Genomic DNA, 18059 nt, shown 5'->3' on the forward strand with positions numbered 1-18059 from the left:
ACAATTTTTATTCCTATTTTGCTTAGCAGAATTGCCTTATCTCAAAACAAAACAAAAACAAACAAAAAACAGTCATTTTATTATTCACTAAAAACACTTACTAGTCAACACAACATACTTTTTCCTGGAGAACTGTAGTTGTCATTATTATTCTATGAATAAAACCCTTTAGAAAAGAGAATGTGATGGGAAATGCTTTTGTCATTATTTTAAGTGAAGCAGCAAGAATATTTGATCACAAATACAGTATGATCTCAAAGTTTAGAAAAATGCATATAAAAAAGACAAGAAAGAAAAACATCAAAGTGTAATCAGCAGTTCCTTATGAATGACAGGACAAGGAGAAATTTTACTTCTCTATAAAATCACAATGAGCATATACTGCTTTGATTATGAATTATCATTCCTAATTAATTTGACATTAAAACTATATAAACATTACCCTTTCTGTCTCATTATTAATAATTCAGGTATTCTGAATTAATTTTTCTCTTACTCCCAAGAGCCAACATTTGTGAGAAAGCTGGCCAAAGCATATGGTTGTCTGTGGCTCTGAAACAGAATAAAATTAAAATTCCTCCACCAAATATAAACTAAAAATTTCTCTCTCATTATCACTATATTAATAAAAGATATCATGCACATTAAAAGTATGTTTCTTAAATGTTTGTGTAAGAAATGTTTCCTAAAAGGTAACCCAGGGCACACACATGACACACACCCCTATCTGTATCTGTATGTGTATATATGTATTTATTTGTAAAACAATATCTATATTATGGATAATGAAGTAGAAACAAAGTTAATACTAAATATTATATTTAAATACAATTTGTTTTAAAATACAGTTTTTTACTCTCTCCTATTCTAGTTCATTTAAAAACATTTTATTGTGACATAATTAATGTAATCATTAACTGTTATTTGGTTGCTTCTATCCACACTAAAATTTTAAGTAAAAGAGAAAAAGACAGTGAAATTATATAGTGAGTTATTTGTTTCTTAGGAGCTCATTTCAAAAGCTAGTTGGGAGATGAGAAGTTAATCAGGTTTTTCAATTTATAATCACAATTCTATATTGTTATCTGCCACATAACAAGAAGATTCCCTCAGAGGAGAGATGAACGAACAGGGTAGCAATTGGGTAGTAATAAGAAGCGAAAAATAAAAAAGAGAGAGGAGGGGCCAGCCCAGTGGCATAGTGGTTAAGTTCGTGCACTTCACTTCGGTGGCCCAAGGTTACAGGTTTGGATCCTGGGCACAGACCTACACACTGTTCATCAAGCTATGCTGTGGCAGTGTCCTGCATACAAACTGGAGGAAGATGGGCACAGATGTTAGCAACAATCTTCCTCAAGCAAAAAGAGGAGGATTGGCAACAGATGTTAGCTCAGGTCCAATCTTCCTCACAAAAAAAAAAGAATAGAGAAAGGAGAAAGGTCAGTTATTTAAGATGTTGAATTCAATGAATAGGTCTCTGAAAGTGTTGCAAAAGATGTTAAGTGTTATTAATTTGGAAATGTTTCACTGATAACAGGGACCCACTAAGGAGATTCCTAAAAAGGGGAAGTAACAGCATGAAAGCAATGCCTTAAACAGAGTAATCTTCCCATGCTATGTGGGAAGGCACCATTTCCTGCCTTCCTACAAAAGCAAAGGGTACAGAGCTTGAAATTAGTGATACCAGCTAAAAAGCTATTAAGAAATCAAGGTGAGGTGAAGAGGACCTGAATAAAGTGGTAGGGAGGGAATAGAGAAGTAACAAAACTAAGGCTCTTGCTTCCAAGAGAGAAACAATATGAACCTGGGATGATTATGAGAAACAGAAAAGCAGCCCGAGAGCCAGGAGCTGACCTGGCACTGTCAGCTAGGCCTTGGTGTTCTAAACATTATCAATTTCACAGAACATCAATATCAGAAAAGGCCACTCTGTGACTGCGATGGATCAAGACAAAAATCAGACCACCCATACTTATCTCTGAACATAGACAAAACCATGAATCTTGTCCAAACCACACAAATGACCAAGCGTCTCCCTATCCCGGCTAATATGAGTGACTGCTGCTGCTTTAACATTAGAGCCTTAATTCGCCTCACTCCATTATTCCTACCTTCTAGGTAAGAATTTTTTAGATGCCCAATAACAGAATTATCCCTGCTTCCTGATAATGTCCAGCGCTAATAAGCAAAACCCCATTCCCTTGAACCCTCCCCAAGTCACCCAATACAAACCCAAATCTTATAGTAAGTCCTCTCTAATATCCTCCTACTGAGACTCCTCACGGTTCCCTGAGGTGTGCATTCCCCTTCACTGCAACAAGTCAAAACACCCAGCTTTGTCCACCCACAGGTGTGTTCCTGGTAGTCTTTGGCTATAGGACATCCACAGGTAGAATAAAAAGGAAATATAAGTATCCACTGGCTAAATCTAAAAGAGTGATAACAGTTTTATTTTAAAAGGTCAAAACTATAATTCACTGGAAGTTAGATCCTTTGCAGTTATTTCAATCTCCAATTTACAAAGGAGATGCTGAAGTCAATTTTTCCATAAACTCTCAAAAACAGAATAAGTCTCGGTCATCTCTCATTCTACTAAACTATAGACACAAGTAAGATAATTATCCAAGCATGTGTGACAGCAAGAATAAAAAGAGCTCTGGTTAGAAAAGGTAACTACTTAAAAGGTGCTTTAGAACCAATGAAGCAGTACTAGGACTACGCTTTGTAGGGTCAGTAAGCAATATTACACATATAAAGCAGCTTGTTAGAGACCTGCATAAATTCAAAAGTGAGAAAATTAACATTGGTTGTGTTTGGGTAGCAGAATTAAGTGATTTAAGGTTTATTCCTTGTAATTCTCTATTTTCCAAATATTTAAAAGCAAACATAAAGCAGCTCATTTAGAATGCTAGAGACAGAATTTTTTAAAGATAATATTTAATAGTATTTAATTAAATGTGAATTGTTATGAATCGGCTTAAACACAAAATTCATAGAGGTTGCCAAATGTAAAAACCTCATACCTTCATACTCTTCCTATTAGCATTTATTTAGTAAAACAATTTAAAAGTGAAATTAATTCTTCTTTAAATAAACTTCACTTCCCTCATTTAACTTTTTATGTACAGAAATAATACATGCTTCTTGTAAAAAAAACCCCCACAACTACAGTATGTGAACTTATAAAAGAGAAAGTGAAACCCAGCCTCCAATAAAGGTAAACCTGGACCAACACTTTGGTGATTCTCATTCCAGACAATTTTCAGGGTATGGACACAGATTTTCCCCCATCATTTAACAACCACACTGAACTGCATAGTGTGGGTGCACCATAATGATTCCACTACCAACAGTCATTGAAGTTATTTACCATATTTCACTACAAATGAAACTATAATAAATATCTTTTGTCGACATATCCTTGTGCACAGCAATTCCACCTTCAATTTCTTTCTCTCTCACCTGCTTCATCCGAGTCATCACCAGACACGTTCTCCTGGGCAACTGGATGAAGATCACCAAATGAATCACTGTCCAGTGGGCTCCCAAGGAAACTCTGTTCCCGGCTAATGGAGACCCTCAAGGGGTCTCTGTCTTGATAAAATTCTGGTTTACCTGGGAGGAAAAAAAGTTGACTCATTAGATTTCTGCTTAGGTCTCTAAAGTTAGCTAAAACTAACAGGACAATTTAGATTATAGGTAAAATTCTAAACTCTCAAAGACTTGGTCTGTGTAGCAAGAAAATAATAACTGCTTATCTTTCATACAGGCCTTTAAATTATTTTACTAAGTTTATAATGATACTCCTACTTCCTAATACCAGATAATGCTTCAGTACTGACTAATCCCAGGAAAATGCCTGGAGAATTTATAGCCATTAATAGTATTATAAGGAATAATATGCATTCATAACGTAAAGTTCAAAAATAGCCCCAGCTAGTCTATGGTATAAGAAATCAAGACGGGGGTTTACCCTGGGGAGAACTGAGGGGGCAGCAACTGGGAGGGTATGAGGGAAGTGTTTATGGAGTTTTCTAACGCTGCAGTTCTTGACCAGGTAGTGTTTACAGGGTCTGGTTATTACAGTGATAATCACTGAAATAAACACTTCTGATTTGTGCACTTCTCTGAATGTTATACTTTGATACAAAAATAAAAACAAACAGGCAAACAAAGGAGTGGGAGATACCCAGTAATAGAAGCTAATTTACTGTGCAGAACTCCAGAAAAACTTGGGAATTAAAGGCACCAAGTATTACAAAAGGAAGGTGTATGTCAGGGAATTAAAAACAGGGAGAATGCTTAAAAATATGTACTTGAAACATATTCCTCCCATCTCCTGACATCCCTGTCCCTGAACATCATCCCCAGAGGAGACTGAAGGTTTTTCTCTGAGAAATTGAACCCGAAACCCTCTGAATTCAGGGAGATCAGGCACTGAGAGGGGCAAGGGTGAAAGGAAGAGAGAGTGCCATATGGAAATCAGGGGTGTTAAAAGAAAGTCTGCATCCTCAATCCAGATGCCCCAGGTCTGGCTCCACAACAGCGACAGCCGGACTTGTGCCAGGCTTGGAGGATCTTTCTTTGAAGAAACTAAACTGGAAAAGTAAAAGAACTACAGATACTAAGTTGAGGGTCCCCAGTGAAAAGCCACCTTTCCTAAGGAAGTTCAGCAGTAAATATGGCCCCTACCCAGAGAATTTCCAATTAGCTGGTTAGCATTCTACTCAAATATGCAAGATATTGGAGAAAAGCCTCTAAAGTATCAGACAGAAAGAACAACAAAAAGGAACAAAAGAACTCAAACAGAAAATACAGGAACCCAAACAAACAGAAAACTATGAATATTCAAAGTAGGTAATATTTTGCATCCATGAAACAATAGCAGGATGCCATGAAAAAGGAAAAAAAAAAATCAGGAAAAAGAGCAAGATTTTAGGAACTACAATTTGACAGTCAAAATACAAATTCACAAGAAAAATTAGAAGAAAAGTTGAGGAGATTCTCCTAGAAAGTAAAACCAAAAGAAAACAAAATGAACTATTGAGAAGAAAAAAACATTGGAAGAGCAATACAGATCAGTGTTTCTCAACATTACTTTTATCATCACCCCCCTAAGGAGCCTATTTATAGACCTTTTTTTTCCTAATTGCCTACATTCTCCATGAAATTTTAATAACTGCTTATCTTTTTTTTGATTTTATTTTTCCTTTTTCTCCGCAAAGCCCCCTGGTACACAGGTGTCTATTTTTTAGTTGTGGGTCCTTCTAGTTGTGGCATGTGGGACGTTGCCTCAGTGTGGCTTGATGAGTGGTGTCATGTCCACGCCCAGGATCTGAACCAGCGAAACCCTGGGCTGCCACAGTAGAGCACACAAACTTAACTGCTCAGCCACGGGACTGGCCCCACTGCATATCTTTTTATGTACATTTGTGCTTTGGTACATAAAACGAGTAAGACTGTTTCACGTCCCCAAGAACCAGTTTTCGTTCCCTGTGGGAGCAATGATACCTTTGATAAGAATACATCAGATATGGGGCCGGCCCAGTGGCCGAGAGGTTGGGTTTGCATGCTCCACTTTGGCGGCCCAGGGTTTTGCCCGTTCGGATCCTGGGTGCGGACGTGGCACCGCTCATAGGGCCATGTTGAGGCAGCATCCCACTTGCCACAACTAGAAGGACCCACAACTAAAATACACAACTATGTACTTTGGGGATGTGGGGAGGAAAAAAAAAGAGAATGCATCAGATAGGTCATTCAACCTCCAACTAAAAGCTGTTCCACAAACAGAGAAAATGGCGTGGTCTCAAATTATATTAGAGGTATTTAATAGAAGTGTTAGTGTAGGAAGACAGACATTCAACAGAAACTCAAGCAAACTCTAAAAAGGAGACAATTTACTACAGGAAAAGTTTTACAAAAAGGAAACATAATCATAGTATACTAATTGTCTCAGCATTGAAAAATATTTATACATCAGCATGATAATTTAGCTTAATTTTTGCTAAAACCCATTGCCAAGTGTAGATGTAAATACAAGAAGAAATACCTAAAAGACTTGAAAAAAGACTTGAAAAGCCTCTGGTGAGTGGGATTAAGGGGTAAGGAATGGGTAGGGGCAGGAAGAAATGCCGTTTCATGTTATAACCCTTTAGCACTATTTGCCTTTTTAAACTATTTGCCTGTAATATTTGGATTAAAAGTATTACCCAAAGAAGGGTGATAAAAGCTAGGGTGAAAGCTCCCAAAAAGCACACGAGAGGGATACTTGGTAGTTTAGAAAAAGTTTATCAGAAAAGAGGCACTAAGCCAACCCCAAAGGGAGGAGCAAGACAATGAAAGGCCTGGTAGGTGAAGCCAGGGACCTAGACTTAGTGTAGGCTTGCTCCTCGAATCAGACGGAAACCACTCAAGAGTTTAAGCAGGGAGAAAGAGGGTGAGGACTCTGAATATACCACGGGGAATGAATCAGAGTAACGCTAGAGTGAAAATAGGAGACACTGGGAGTTGTAGCAGCCATTCAAGAAAGAAATGACAGCCTGAATTAAATGAGTGGTCAGATTCCAGAGCTGTCCAAGAAGCACTGAGAACTGGTGATTGATTTATTGGGAGTCAGAGAGGCAGAGACAAGGAAGTGTCAAGACTTCCGTATGGGTACTATTCACTGAAGAAAGAAGGCTAAAGGCATAGAGAGGTGGAGGTGAGGGAATATATAACTTTCCCTTCTAGACAAGACAACATTTTGCAATCTCAAACAGGACTCATTAAGTCATAAGAATCAATGGTGAGAATTTCCCACTGATCACTCTGAATCAGGGAAAGCACCAATCGATTCCCGAATAGCTGTGGTTTGCCAAATCTGGCAAAATAGGAGAAAAGCTTCCAAAGCCTAGTAATAAATAAAATCATTACTCTATGTTATAAGTTCCACAGACATAAGAAGAAAGTAGAACGGGGAGTGATTCATAAGAGTTACTCTGAATCTCTACCTTCCTTAATTCTTTGAACCAGAAACAAAGGTACGATATTTTATGGCTGAAGATCAAAATAGCTAATATTAATATTACACTTATACATACCTTTATATTGACAAAGCTAATCTTCCACCTTAGAAAAGGATTTTGCTTTGATAAATTTGATCAAGAAAATTATTTGGTGTCTGGAATCTAAAAATAATTATGAAATTCAAGTAAGGCTATTTATTTACTAAGGATCACAGGCAGAAATTTTTCTAGATAATTTGATCTAGGAAGAAGTATAGTAAAGAAATATATCTAATTGTCCTTAAAGCCAAGATTTTAAACATAATAATTATCCCATAAAAGATACAGGAAAAGAGCAGTGAAGGTACTAAAGTAGAAAAACAGCAAAAGAAAAGAGAAAAAACTGAGTTATATCCTAAAGACATAGGTTTAGAAGGCAGGCATGACAGGAAGCAGAGGGAAGCAAGAGTGTCAGAATATGGAATACTGAAGACTTTTTTCTACAATAAATTGGTTTCCCTCTATATACAAGGAGAAATTAGTTACATAATGCCACATCTCTTTAAGTCCAAATTTTAAATACTGTTTATGTAAACAGTTTTTTTCCTTTCATGAGTACACACAGCCTAAGTTTCTTCAACAAAAACATCTAGCATCCTGAAAAAAATGTAGAAAACTGGCCAAGTATTAAAAAACCCTATTTTATCAAACCATCTGTTTACCTAGTATAGAAGTTCTTGCACTTGCTGGTGATTCTACCTCTTGTATAGCACTTAGTTCATGCTGGTTCAAGTCCAGTCCACATTTAACTTTTGCTACAGGTGGCTTTGAGGCTCTCCTACCCAGTTCCTTGTCCAGATGCTCACCTATCAGGTCAATGACAAAGTTAGGCACAATACAAATCTATTAACATACTACAAACTTTTCTTCAACCAGCAAGTTGCAAGAAGTGAAAACAAAGAATAATGAGCAGAATATTACAATAAAATACAATTATCCTACCACTTTGCTTGGTACTACTATCTTCTGAAAGCAGCTGCTTATCATCAGAGTTGCTCTTATCTGTAGGACTGATGTTTTCCTGATCACCTCTTACTAGGTCGTGGAGATGAGGAAGCCACTCTCTGAGCTTCTGGGTTTTAAAATCATTTTCAACTGCAGGCTTACTTGTCTGAAAAAACAGTGGATAGAGGAGGGTGGGGATGACATAAGATCAGGGATCATATGAAGCATTTATTAGATTTTTATCTCCCTTTTAAATGAGAACCTCAACCAAATAAATAATTCCATTAATCACACTATTACAACTTCATTCATAGATAAAAAATGAGAAGAGCCAGCCCTAATGGTCTAGTGGTTACGATTCGGCACTCACAACGCCATGGCCCAGGTTTGTTCCCCGGTCAGGGAACTACTCTATGGGTCTCTAGGTTGTCATACGGTGGTGGCTGCAGGTTGCTGTGATGCTGAAAGCTATGCCACCGGTATTTCAAATACCAGCAGGGTCACCAATAGTGGACAGGTTTCAGTGGAGCTTCCAGACTAAGTGAGACTGGGAAGAAGGACCTGGCCACCCACTTCTGAAAAAATTGGCCACAAAAACCCTATGAATAGCAGCAGAGCATTGTCTGATGTAGTGCCGAAAGATGAGAGGATGGCGCAAAAAGACCGAGAAGGGTTCCACTTTGCTGTGCAGAATTGCTACAAGTTGGAATTGACTCAATGGCACAACAGAAAAATGAGAAATGCTTCTAATACCGAAAGAGTGATATTTCCATTGATAAGTACAACCATTCACAACCTTCAACCTAAATACTCAGCCTCCATTGTACCTTTCAATAAGAGATTATACTTTAGTATCCCCCTCTGCTTTTCTTTTCCTATTACTTTCCCTTCAAATGACCAGCAAATCCCTAGAATTCAAGTTCTCATAAACTCAACTCAAGTTTCTCCTGAACATCAAAGGATCTGTAGAATCCTATTTAGGCTAAATCACAAATTTAGGAAGTGGCCTTCTAAGATAAAACAGACACATTCATACTGAGAACATACTCTTGTTTCACATATAAAGAAACCATGAATATCTGAACGAGTATGCCAGAGTCTTCTCAACAGTTCAGTAACAAGCAGCAGGTCTAGCTGTCCACCAGCCTAAAATAACGCCAGTTTTACAAGAGGTGTTAATATTGTCACTTAAGGAAAAAGATGGTACTGATTTTGATTCATATACAAACGTCAACAAAGTGCTATACAGAAAGCACAAGGTCTGGCGTTAAAGAGAAATTCTGCTAAAAAGCTCAAAACCCTTTATAACAAAACTTCAAATGACAATCTACAGTTTTAATGGTGTTTGCACTTGGTTCTATCAAACTACTGGCTGAAATTAGTTTGGATTCAAATAACTGTTAACCTTATAAACACCATGCAAGATAGAACAATTTTTATGTTTTAATTTCCGTATTGTTGAAGGTAGAAAATTAAGGCACAAAAAAGGACAAACCACCTATTCTCAATAACTAAGGACTTATTTAGGCCTAAGATTAAAACAAATATTTAGTTTGTCTGAGTTGGGTTACCTGCATTGTTTCTTAGATATTCAAGTTTAATACGTACCTGACTGTCTTTAAAGAAATCCTTCAAAGTCTCTCTCTGTTTCTGTATCTGCTGCTGCAGTGCTGTTTGTCTCTGTACAAGCAATACTTCTTGGGCTTTTTGGCTATAGTGCAGCGCTTCTTTTTGTAAATTCAGCTGATTCTGAAGTCCCAAGTTATCTTGCTGAGCTAAGACAGGTCGTGAAAAACTCAAAAGTCTATCTTGAAATCTTGGGATCATAGAGTCGCCTGAAGGAACTGCATGTTCATTCTTGGATGGATACAATTCACAAATGTTTTCAGACTTAACTTCGCCAAAAGGTAGTGGAATAAATGAATGCTCGCCTTCCTCGGGCAGAACCAAAGAGGGCATAGCATGTTCAGTAGATTCACTCTCCATCAACTTAGTTTGTTTGTTCAAAAGCAGTTCTTCCTGGGCTTTCTCGTTAGAATGTACCACGTCCCTTTGTAAGTCCAACTGTGCTGTCAAGTGATCTTGCTGAGGCAGAATGGGCTGGGACAAACTCAAAAGCCTGTCTTGTGATCCTGGGATCTCAGGATGACTTGAGGGAACAGCATTATTGCTTCTGGTTGGAAAAGACTTTTGGATTCTCTCAGAGTCAGCAACAGGCAGTGCTACCTGAGATACGGATAAAGAGGAGCTAGGCTGCTCAGATGACGCCCTTTGCTCCAATTTACTTAGCCTTTGCAAAAGCAATTCTTCTTGGACTTCCTGGCTAGACCGAATGGCTTTCCTTTGTACATCTAACTGCTGTTGAAGTGTCTTTAAATCACCATGGTGAGGTTGGCTAAAATGCTCAGAAAACTTTTCCTCAAATTTATATTGTTGGGGCAAAACCACTTCTTTCTGGGTTTTCTCAGTAAATGGAAGGGAATTTGTCTGTGCAGACAAGTGTTCTTTAAGTGCAATAAGATAATCTTGTTGAGGTAAAACAGGCTGTGATAAATTCAAAAGCCTATCAGGCAATATTGGTATCTCAGAATGACTTGAGGAGGCTATATTATCACTCTCAGTTGGACAAGGTTCTTGAATTCTATCAGATTCAGTAAGAGGTAATGAAGCAAATGAATGTTGTGTGACTAGGGGTAATAAGGAAGAGGTGCCAGTCTGCTCAGGAGAAGTTCTTTCCTTGCACTCACTCTGTTTAGGTAAAAGTAATTCTTCCTGAAGTTTCTGTCTAGACTGAACAATGGCTTCCCTCTGTGTAGCTAACTGTTCTTGAAGTGACCTCAAATTATCTTGTTGAGGCTGGATAAGTTGTGATATCCTCAAAAGCCTATCCTGCAGTTGTGGAATCTGCAAACGGCTTGAAGGAATTTGACTATCACTCCCTGTGGAAAGAGGTTCCTGGGTTGTACCAGATTCAGCAGAAAGTAATGAAGTAAATGAAAGCTGTCCTAACTGGGGTATGAATGAGGAGAAGCCAGTCTGTTTGGAAGATGTATTTCCTTGGGTTTTCTGGCTAAAATGAAGGGCCTCCTTCTCTGTGTCTAGCCATTCTTGGTGTTCCTCCAAATTACCTTGTAGAGGTAGTATATGTTGTGAAAATCTCGCAAGTCTTTCCTGAAATCTTGGGATCTTAGAATGGCTTAAGGGAAGTGTACTATCACTCTTGATTGACATAAATTCCTGGAATCTATCGGATTCAGCTACTCGGGATAGGGATGAAGAGGTGCCAGTCTGTTCAGAAGAAGTTCTTTTTTCTAATCCACTTTGTTCGCGTACAAATTCCTGAGTTTCTTGTTTAGCACCAAGTATTACCTTCTGCATGTATGACTGTTCTTGGAGCGTTGTCAAATCTTCTTGCTGTGGCAGGCTATGCTGTGGAAAACTAAGAGACTCATCCTGCAACGTTGGGATTACCAAACGACTTGAGGGAATAATACTCTCCTTCTCAGATAAATAAAGGTTCTGAATTCTAGGCGCAGTTTTAGCAGAAGCATGCGAAACCACTGAACGTTGAGCAACCGTTGGTGGGAATGAAGAACTCATCTGCCCAGACTTATTATGCCCCAGATCCCTTTGTCTACGTAAAAGTAATTCTGCCTGGGCTTCATGCCTAGCCTGAAGAGCATCCCTGTGTGTAGTGAGCTGTTCTTGGAGCAACTTCAAACTATTATGCAAAGGTAGGAACTGCTGTAGGAAACTCAAAGATCCATCCTGAAATTTTGGGATTTCAGATTGGCCCGTCTCACTCTTAGATGAATATTGCTCCTGGAGTTTTCCAGATTGAGTACTGGCAGAAGGTAGTGAAGTAAATGTATTATGAGCTACCTGAGATGGGAGAGAAGGGGTCTCAGTCTGTTCAGACGATACTCTTCCATCCAATTCACTCTGTTTATGTACACGTAATACTTCCTGGGCTTCCCGTCTAGGCTGAAGGCTGTCCCTCTGAATACTTAACTGTTCTTGGAGAAATTGAAAATTATCTTGCTGTGGTAAGACAGGCTGTGAAAAACTCAAAAGCCTACCCTGAAGCTGGGCGACCCCAGGATGGCCCGAGGAAACTACAGTATCATTTGTGGTTGGAGATTCCTGGATTCTCCCTGATTCAGCTTTAGCAGAAGGCAATGAAGCAAATGAATCCAGAGATACCAATGGAAGGAATACAGACACACCAGTTTGTCCTTCCAATTCTTTCTGTTTGCACAAAAGCAATTGTTCCTGAGCTTTCTGTCTTGACCGAAGAACTTCCTTCTGTAGGTCTAACTGCTCTTGGAGAGCCTTCAAATTATCTTGCTGGGCTGTGATATTCTCTGAGGATGGCAAAGACTTATCCTGCATTTGGCTGATTACAGAATGGCTTACAGAAACTGTACTTTTGCTCATGGTTGAAAAGGGTTCCTGGATTTTTCCAGATTCAACTTTAGCAGGCAGAGAACTAAAAGAACGCTCAGCCACCAGTGGTAGGAATGAAGAAGGTTCAGTTAACTTAGAAGATATACTTTCATTGTTCTCTGGGAACATTTGCTGGGAGTCTGGAGTTTGAAAAGTGGTTGCCCTCGATGTTTCAGCTACTTGTCTAGCATCATGTACTATTAGCGGCCTATCAAATGACAAAGCCCTTGAAAATGTAGAGGAATCTTTAGGGACCAATTTATAGTCTCTCTGTTGTGTTTCAGTCTGTGAGAATTGCTTTGGCTGTTCTTGTGAGTCCAAAGATTGCTTGGATAAAACATCTGAAGTGAGTAACATTTCTGTTGTTTCTACATGTCTTTGTGGAAAGTGATTTTGTCTTGGAACCTGAAAATAATCTTGTTCTAATTTGGGGATTGGTATGGGTTGCATAGGTTGATATTTGTTAGGACTCAACTTGGGTCTCTGACCTTGATCCCAATGCTCTGATGTAACAGTGGGTCTTTCAGATTTCTGCGATGGTACTGATGTAACAGAATCAGATATCAATGATGTAGCTAACATGGATGAGTACTTTCCTTTTAACATGGTCTGATATTCAAGTAATCGTTTCCTGGCTATTTCAACAGATTGTCTGTGAAACCTACCAATAAGAAACACAAAAACAAATATACATTATTCTTTTTGGATTAAAAAAGTCCCATATTCTCAAGTTTCTATACATTAAATTTAACAACAATCTAGGGTTGGCCACAATCATGGTGGAAAAGGAATAACATTCACAATGCTCTTTGAGAAATCCATATGCCTAGTTCTGAGGGAATCCTGATTAGATCTTCATACAAAACAAATAAAGCCTAAAGATGTAGCCACATACTATCACATATAGATTGTATCCTAGCTAATACCTGTTTTGCTGTAAAAGCTGATGTTGATAGTTTCGAATCATCTGCCTATGACTATCTTCATCAGAACCTATGGTGCATGATGCTGGAGCAGTGCCAACCTAATAAAAGACAAAGCTACTAATTAAAAGGCAAATCCAGGAGCAAGTACTAAATCATTTTATATAAACTCAAGTTCTATAACTGTAAACTTCCATATAGCTTTCTTTTTTTATAAAAAAAGACTGGCACTTCCATTATTAAGAAATGAATCCACCATTCTCTTTTAGTGCCAAGTCTAAGAGCTCAACATGCCCATTACATACAAATTATGGTCACTTATACTGGCACCCTCTATAAACTGAAAGAAGAAAGCCATTATCTACATTGCCTTATATATATAATTACCAAACTTGGTACAAAATTTACCAAATAAGAATTAGAAATGCTTTTACTTTTCTGAATGCTTAGAGTGCTCATATTTTCTTATCCCCCAGCGATCTACGTAGGGATGAGATTTCCTACATCCTACCCCAGTCTGTTGAGCTGTTTTTCTTTTTTCTTCTTCCAGCTGAGCCCTGAAGCAATCAGTTTCCAATCTTAACTTCTGTTGTTCAATTTGTTCAAGTAATTCCAACTGCTTTTGCTTCTGCTCTTCTATTTCCATTATCTAAGTAATAAAAATACTATTGATCTATTAACAACAAACTCATACAAAAGAAAATTTTATATGTATAACATTGAAAAGAAATAGGTCTTATCACCAAAAGCACCAATTATCCGAGAAGAAAGTGGTGATTTTTATTTCTGTTGTTGCCATTGCCAGAGGAAGGAAGGGAGTGAGAGATGGGAAAAGAGAAAAGGAGAAAGAGGGAGAGAAGTAAAGAGAGGCAGAAATTGAGGAAAAAATAAACGCGCTATTTCCATTTCTTGGGAGCACAAGGAAACCTTGATCACCACTGAAGACTCACCCCCAGAGAAGTAGCAAACGATGTTCAGCCAGATTCTGTGTTCATATTTTTATTTTACATTGTTCTCAGTAAGAATGACTAAAGAAATTAAACATCGAGACCTCCCCAAACACTTTGATTTCTTAGGCATACTCATAAAGGGGTACAGTTATCCAAAAGCCAAATAATACAATGAGCAACAGTCTATATCTTTGCCGCCAGGCATGAAGCAGATAGGAAGACAACGGCAGAGGGATGACACATAAACTCTAATATTATACCAACACATACACACGGATCTGAGTAATAAAAAGACAGGTTAGAGTAACTGTAAGTTTCTTGAGGGACGAATGTCTGGTTGCCTACTAAATGCAGCACCTAGTGCAGTCTCTGAAACATACACAATACATAAATACTCACTGAACACGTAGAAAAAAAGGAACGTATGTGAAGTTTTATTAAGAGGAATACATCTACTAGAGATAATGAAGAATAATCTTGTTTTCAAAATAAAAAATGTCTCAGTTTGATACTTTACATATTTCTAATCAGGCACTAGTGGCTCTAACTGAGTTCCTGTCTTCATCTTCCTTACTTTCCCTCACTCATAGAAGCCACTGAATTTAGACCATTTACAGTTCTGTAGTACCTCTAGAATTACACTATCAATACAGTAGGCAGTAGCTATATGCAAGTATTAAACTTAAATTAATTCATATTAAATAAAATGTAAAATTCACTTCCTCAGTTGCATTAGCCATATATTAAGTATTCAACAGCCCATACAACTAGCAGCCACCACACTGGACATAGATATTCAACAAATATTTACTGCACATTTATTATGTATAAGGCATTGTACCAGAAACTATGCAGGATAAACTGAATTTTAAAAAAGATACTCTCTGCCTTAAAAATCTCAACAAATTTTATAGGGAAGATAAGATACATACAAAAGTATAAATCACAAAGCAGAATGCAGTAAGGGTCAAACGAGTACTACAAGTGAAGATGAAGTGCGTTCTATCAGATGAATGTGAAAGACAAGGTAGAAGAAATAGTATCAGAAGCAGCCAGACATTAAGACAAAGCTCACCGGTAACACAAAAGTACAGTACCTAGGGGTAGAAAAGAACCTTTAAAAAGAAAAATTTCAAATTACCTGTTTCTGCCTTGCTGCCATTCTAATTCTGGCTGCCGCTTCTTGAGGATGAAGCAGAACTGAACTCTGAGCTACAGTTGTGACAGGCTGAGCCTCATTTATTTCTAAGAGAAATGATAAAACAAAAATTAATTTCAACAATTTAGAATTTTGACACCACTACAATGCCCTTTATTCATTTATTACACGCAATTTTATTAGGAAAAAGATATGAAGAGCCAGGCAAGTTTAATTTGAGGGTGCGATAAAAAGAAATACCTTGTTCCTTCTCAGAGTCTATATGGCAGGAAAGTGGTTTATCTTCACTAGTAAGTGGTCCAGAGTCAACTGTTAGCGAATCACTTTCAACAACTGTAATAGATACATTATGAACATATTATCAATGTTAAATCTAAACAAAATAACGAAAATCTGCATTCAGATTAACAAGTCAATCTTGGTCCACCTGAACGTCTTATTTAGTCAGGATCCAGTCACCTTCCAGATGTCCATATATTTTATCCATTAAACCCAAGCCTAACATAAGACAAGACTAAAATTGTAAACAAGAAGGAAAAAACGAAGGACAATTGATTAAAAAGGTATGCCCACAAGAGCTTAAACACACTGGAAAAGCATAAAAGGAACAGAATAAGCAAGGCACTAAAGTTTAAAAAGAGAAGCTAAAGAAATTTAAATGTATCTCTGACATATTTAGATATTAGGATTTTTTTTATTTATGAAACCAGAGAAGAAAGTTAAAGCAATCATATCAGGGTAGCCAGAAACTCTGCATCAAGCATGCATTCATTCATTCTTTCATTCAGCACCTATTTAATGTGCTGCATGCTGGGGACACCGAGGTAAATAAGAAAAGGCCTCCAGGAGGTTTCACAGGGGGAATGGGGACAGAAACATTATATAATTATCCTAGAAAAAAATTACAGAATGAGAAATTGTAGTAAGTACTATAAAAGAGAAATAAAGGGTTATACAAGAGTATATTCCAGGGAAACCTGAATTAGACAAGGGGCTCAGATGAGGTGTCTCTTAGGCAATGATATTTAAGCAGACACCTAAGGATAAGGAGGAATCAGCCAAGTAAAGAATGTGAGGATGCACAGGAGACCTTCCAGACAGATCAGCAGGTATTAAGTCCAGCGAGGATAAAAAAAACTTGGCTCATTCAAGAACTGAAAGAGGATCAACGTATACGGGGTATGTCAGACAAAGGAGAGGATGAGGCTAGGGAAAGCCGACTCATTCATACAGGGCTTTTGAAAAATAACTTGGTTATGGATTGAAGATGAAAGAACCCCCTTTTATTGAATTCCAACACCACATTCTCTCCTACTTCTCTGGCCGCTCCTTTTTGCTGCCTTTACTGTTTGCTCCTTCTCCCGCCATCTTATAAACGCTGGGCCTCAGAGGGTCTCTTAAGCCCTCTCCTCACTGAATTCTTTCCCCTAAGAGTGTTCCATGCCCATGGCTTTAAACATCATATATATGTCTGACTTCCAAACTTACCTCTCTTGCTCTAAGCTAATCAATTAATTCACCAAATATTAACTGAGCACCTTTCATGTACAAGGCACTAGTCTAGGCTCTTGGTATAAGCAAGGAACAAAACCAAGTTCCTACCCTCATGAGGTTATATTCCAGGATTGGAGGGTAGGCAGGGTAGAGTGGGGTAGGTGTCAAGACAAGAAGCAAATAAGCAACAAAGTAAATTTAGGGTCTCGGATGTTGATAAGAGCTACGGAGAAAAAGCAGGGTAAAGGGGATAGGGAGTGAAGGGGATGGAGTGGGGAGAGGGAAAGCAGCTTGACGTTTTAGAGTGGCCAGAGAAGGTCTTACTGAGAAAGTGGTATCTCCGCAAGTGTTTAAAGGACGTGAGAGTGAGCCAGAGAAATATCCAAGAGCATTTCGGCCAAAAAAGACCAGCAATTGCAAAGACCATGTGAGTTACGTTTGCTGTGTTTGAGGAATAGCAAGGAAGGAAGCCAGTGCCTAGGGTGCAGTGGCTCGGAAGGGAGCTGTGGTAGGAAATGAAGTCAGAAAGAGAGTGAGGGTGAGAGAAGTGGAGGGGTAGAGGTGTGTGTGCAGACCATAGAAGGCTTTGATGCCACTCCAAGCACTTTGGTTTTTACTGAGTGAAATGGATAGTTGTTGGAGGGCTTTCCCCAGAGGAATGACATGAGCTGATGTGTGTTTTAACAAGATGACTCTGTGAATAGACTACAGCAAGGAGGTGCAAAAACTGAAGACAGTTAGGAGGCTACTACAAGATCTACACTAGAGAATGAACATGGCTTAAACTAGGATAGTAGGTGGTGGGAAATGGTTGAACTTTGGATATATTTTGAGGGTAGGATCAACACAATCTGCTGATGGTTTGGACATAGGATATAAAACAGGGGAACCAGAATGACAAGCTTTTTCGCTTGACCAAGAGAATTTTACTACCATTTACTGAAATGTGGAAGATTGTAGGAAAAGACGGTGTAGGGTCCAAGGGGATATCAAGAGTTTAGTTTTGGAAAAGTTTAAGATGTAATTAGATATACAAGGAAGATGTCAAATAGATGTTTAAATGAGTGGTGCTCAAAGGAGAGGCCAAGCCTAGAAAGAC

The 18059-nt window shown here is 38.3% G+C and overlaps 1 protein-coding gene across 7 annotated transcripts in view; it reads right to left on the reverse strand.

The window, feature by feature from the left end:
- The window catches only part of CEP295 (centrosomal protein 295), a 48575-nt gene that overhangs the window by 8228 nt on the left and 22288 nt on the right, over positions 1 to 18059 (reverse strand). For all 7 annotated transcript variants that reach the window (XR_011440647.1, XM_014741729.3, XM_023645561.2 and 4 more), the window contains exons 11-18: positions 15707 to 15799; positions 15449 to 15552; positions 13869 to 14006; positions 13361 to 13458; positions 9597 to 13095; positions 7986 to 8154; positions 7706 to 7849; positions 3463 to 3615 (exon numbers count right to left, since the gene is read on the reverse strand). Coding sequence is in view for 6 of the 7 variants with exons in the window: in XM_014741729.3 (XP_014597215.3) it covers positions 3463 to 3615; positions 7706 to 7849; positions 7986 to 8154; positions 9597 to 13095; positions 13361 to 13458; positions 13869 to 14006; positions 15449 to 15552; positions 15707 to 15799 (4398 nt within the window). In the remaining variant the exon portion in view is untranslated. The remainder of the gene's footprint in view (positions 1 to 3462; positions 3616 to 7705; positions 7850 to 7985; positions 8155 to 9596; positions 13096 to 13360; positions 13459 to 13868; positions 14007 to 15448; positions 15553 to 15706; positions 15800 to 18059) is intronic.

Source organism: Equus caballus, chromosome 7 (assembly GCF_041296265.1).
Source record: "Equus caballus isolate H_3958 breed thoroughbred chromosome 7, TB-T2T, whole genome shotgun sequence".
Classification (NCBI taxonomy): Eukaryota; Metazoa; Chordata; class Mammalia; order Perissodactyla; family Equidae; genus Equus; species Equus caballus.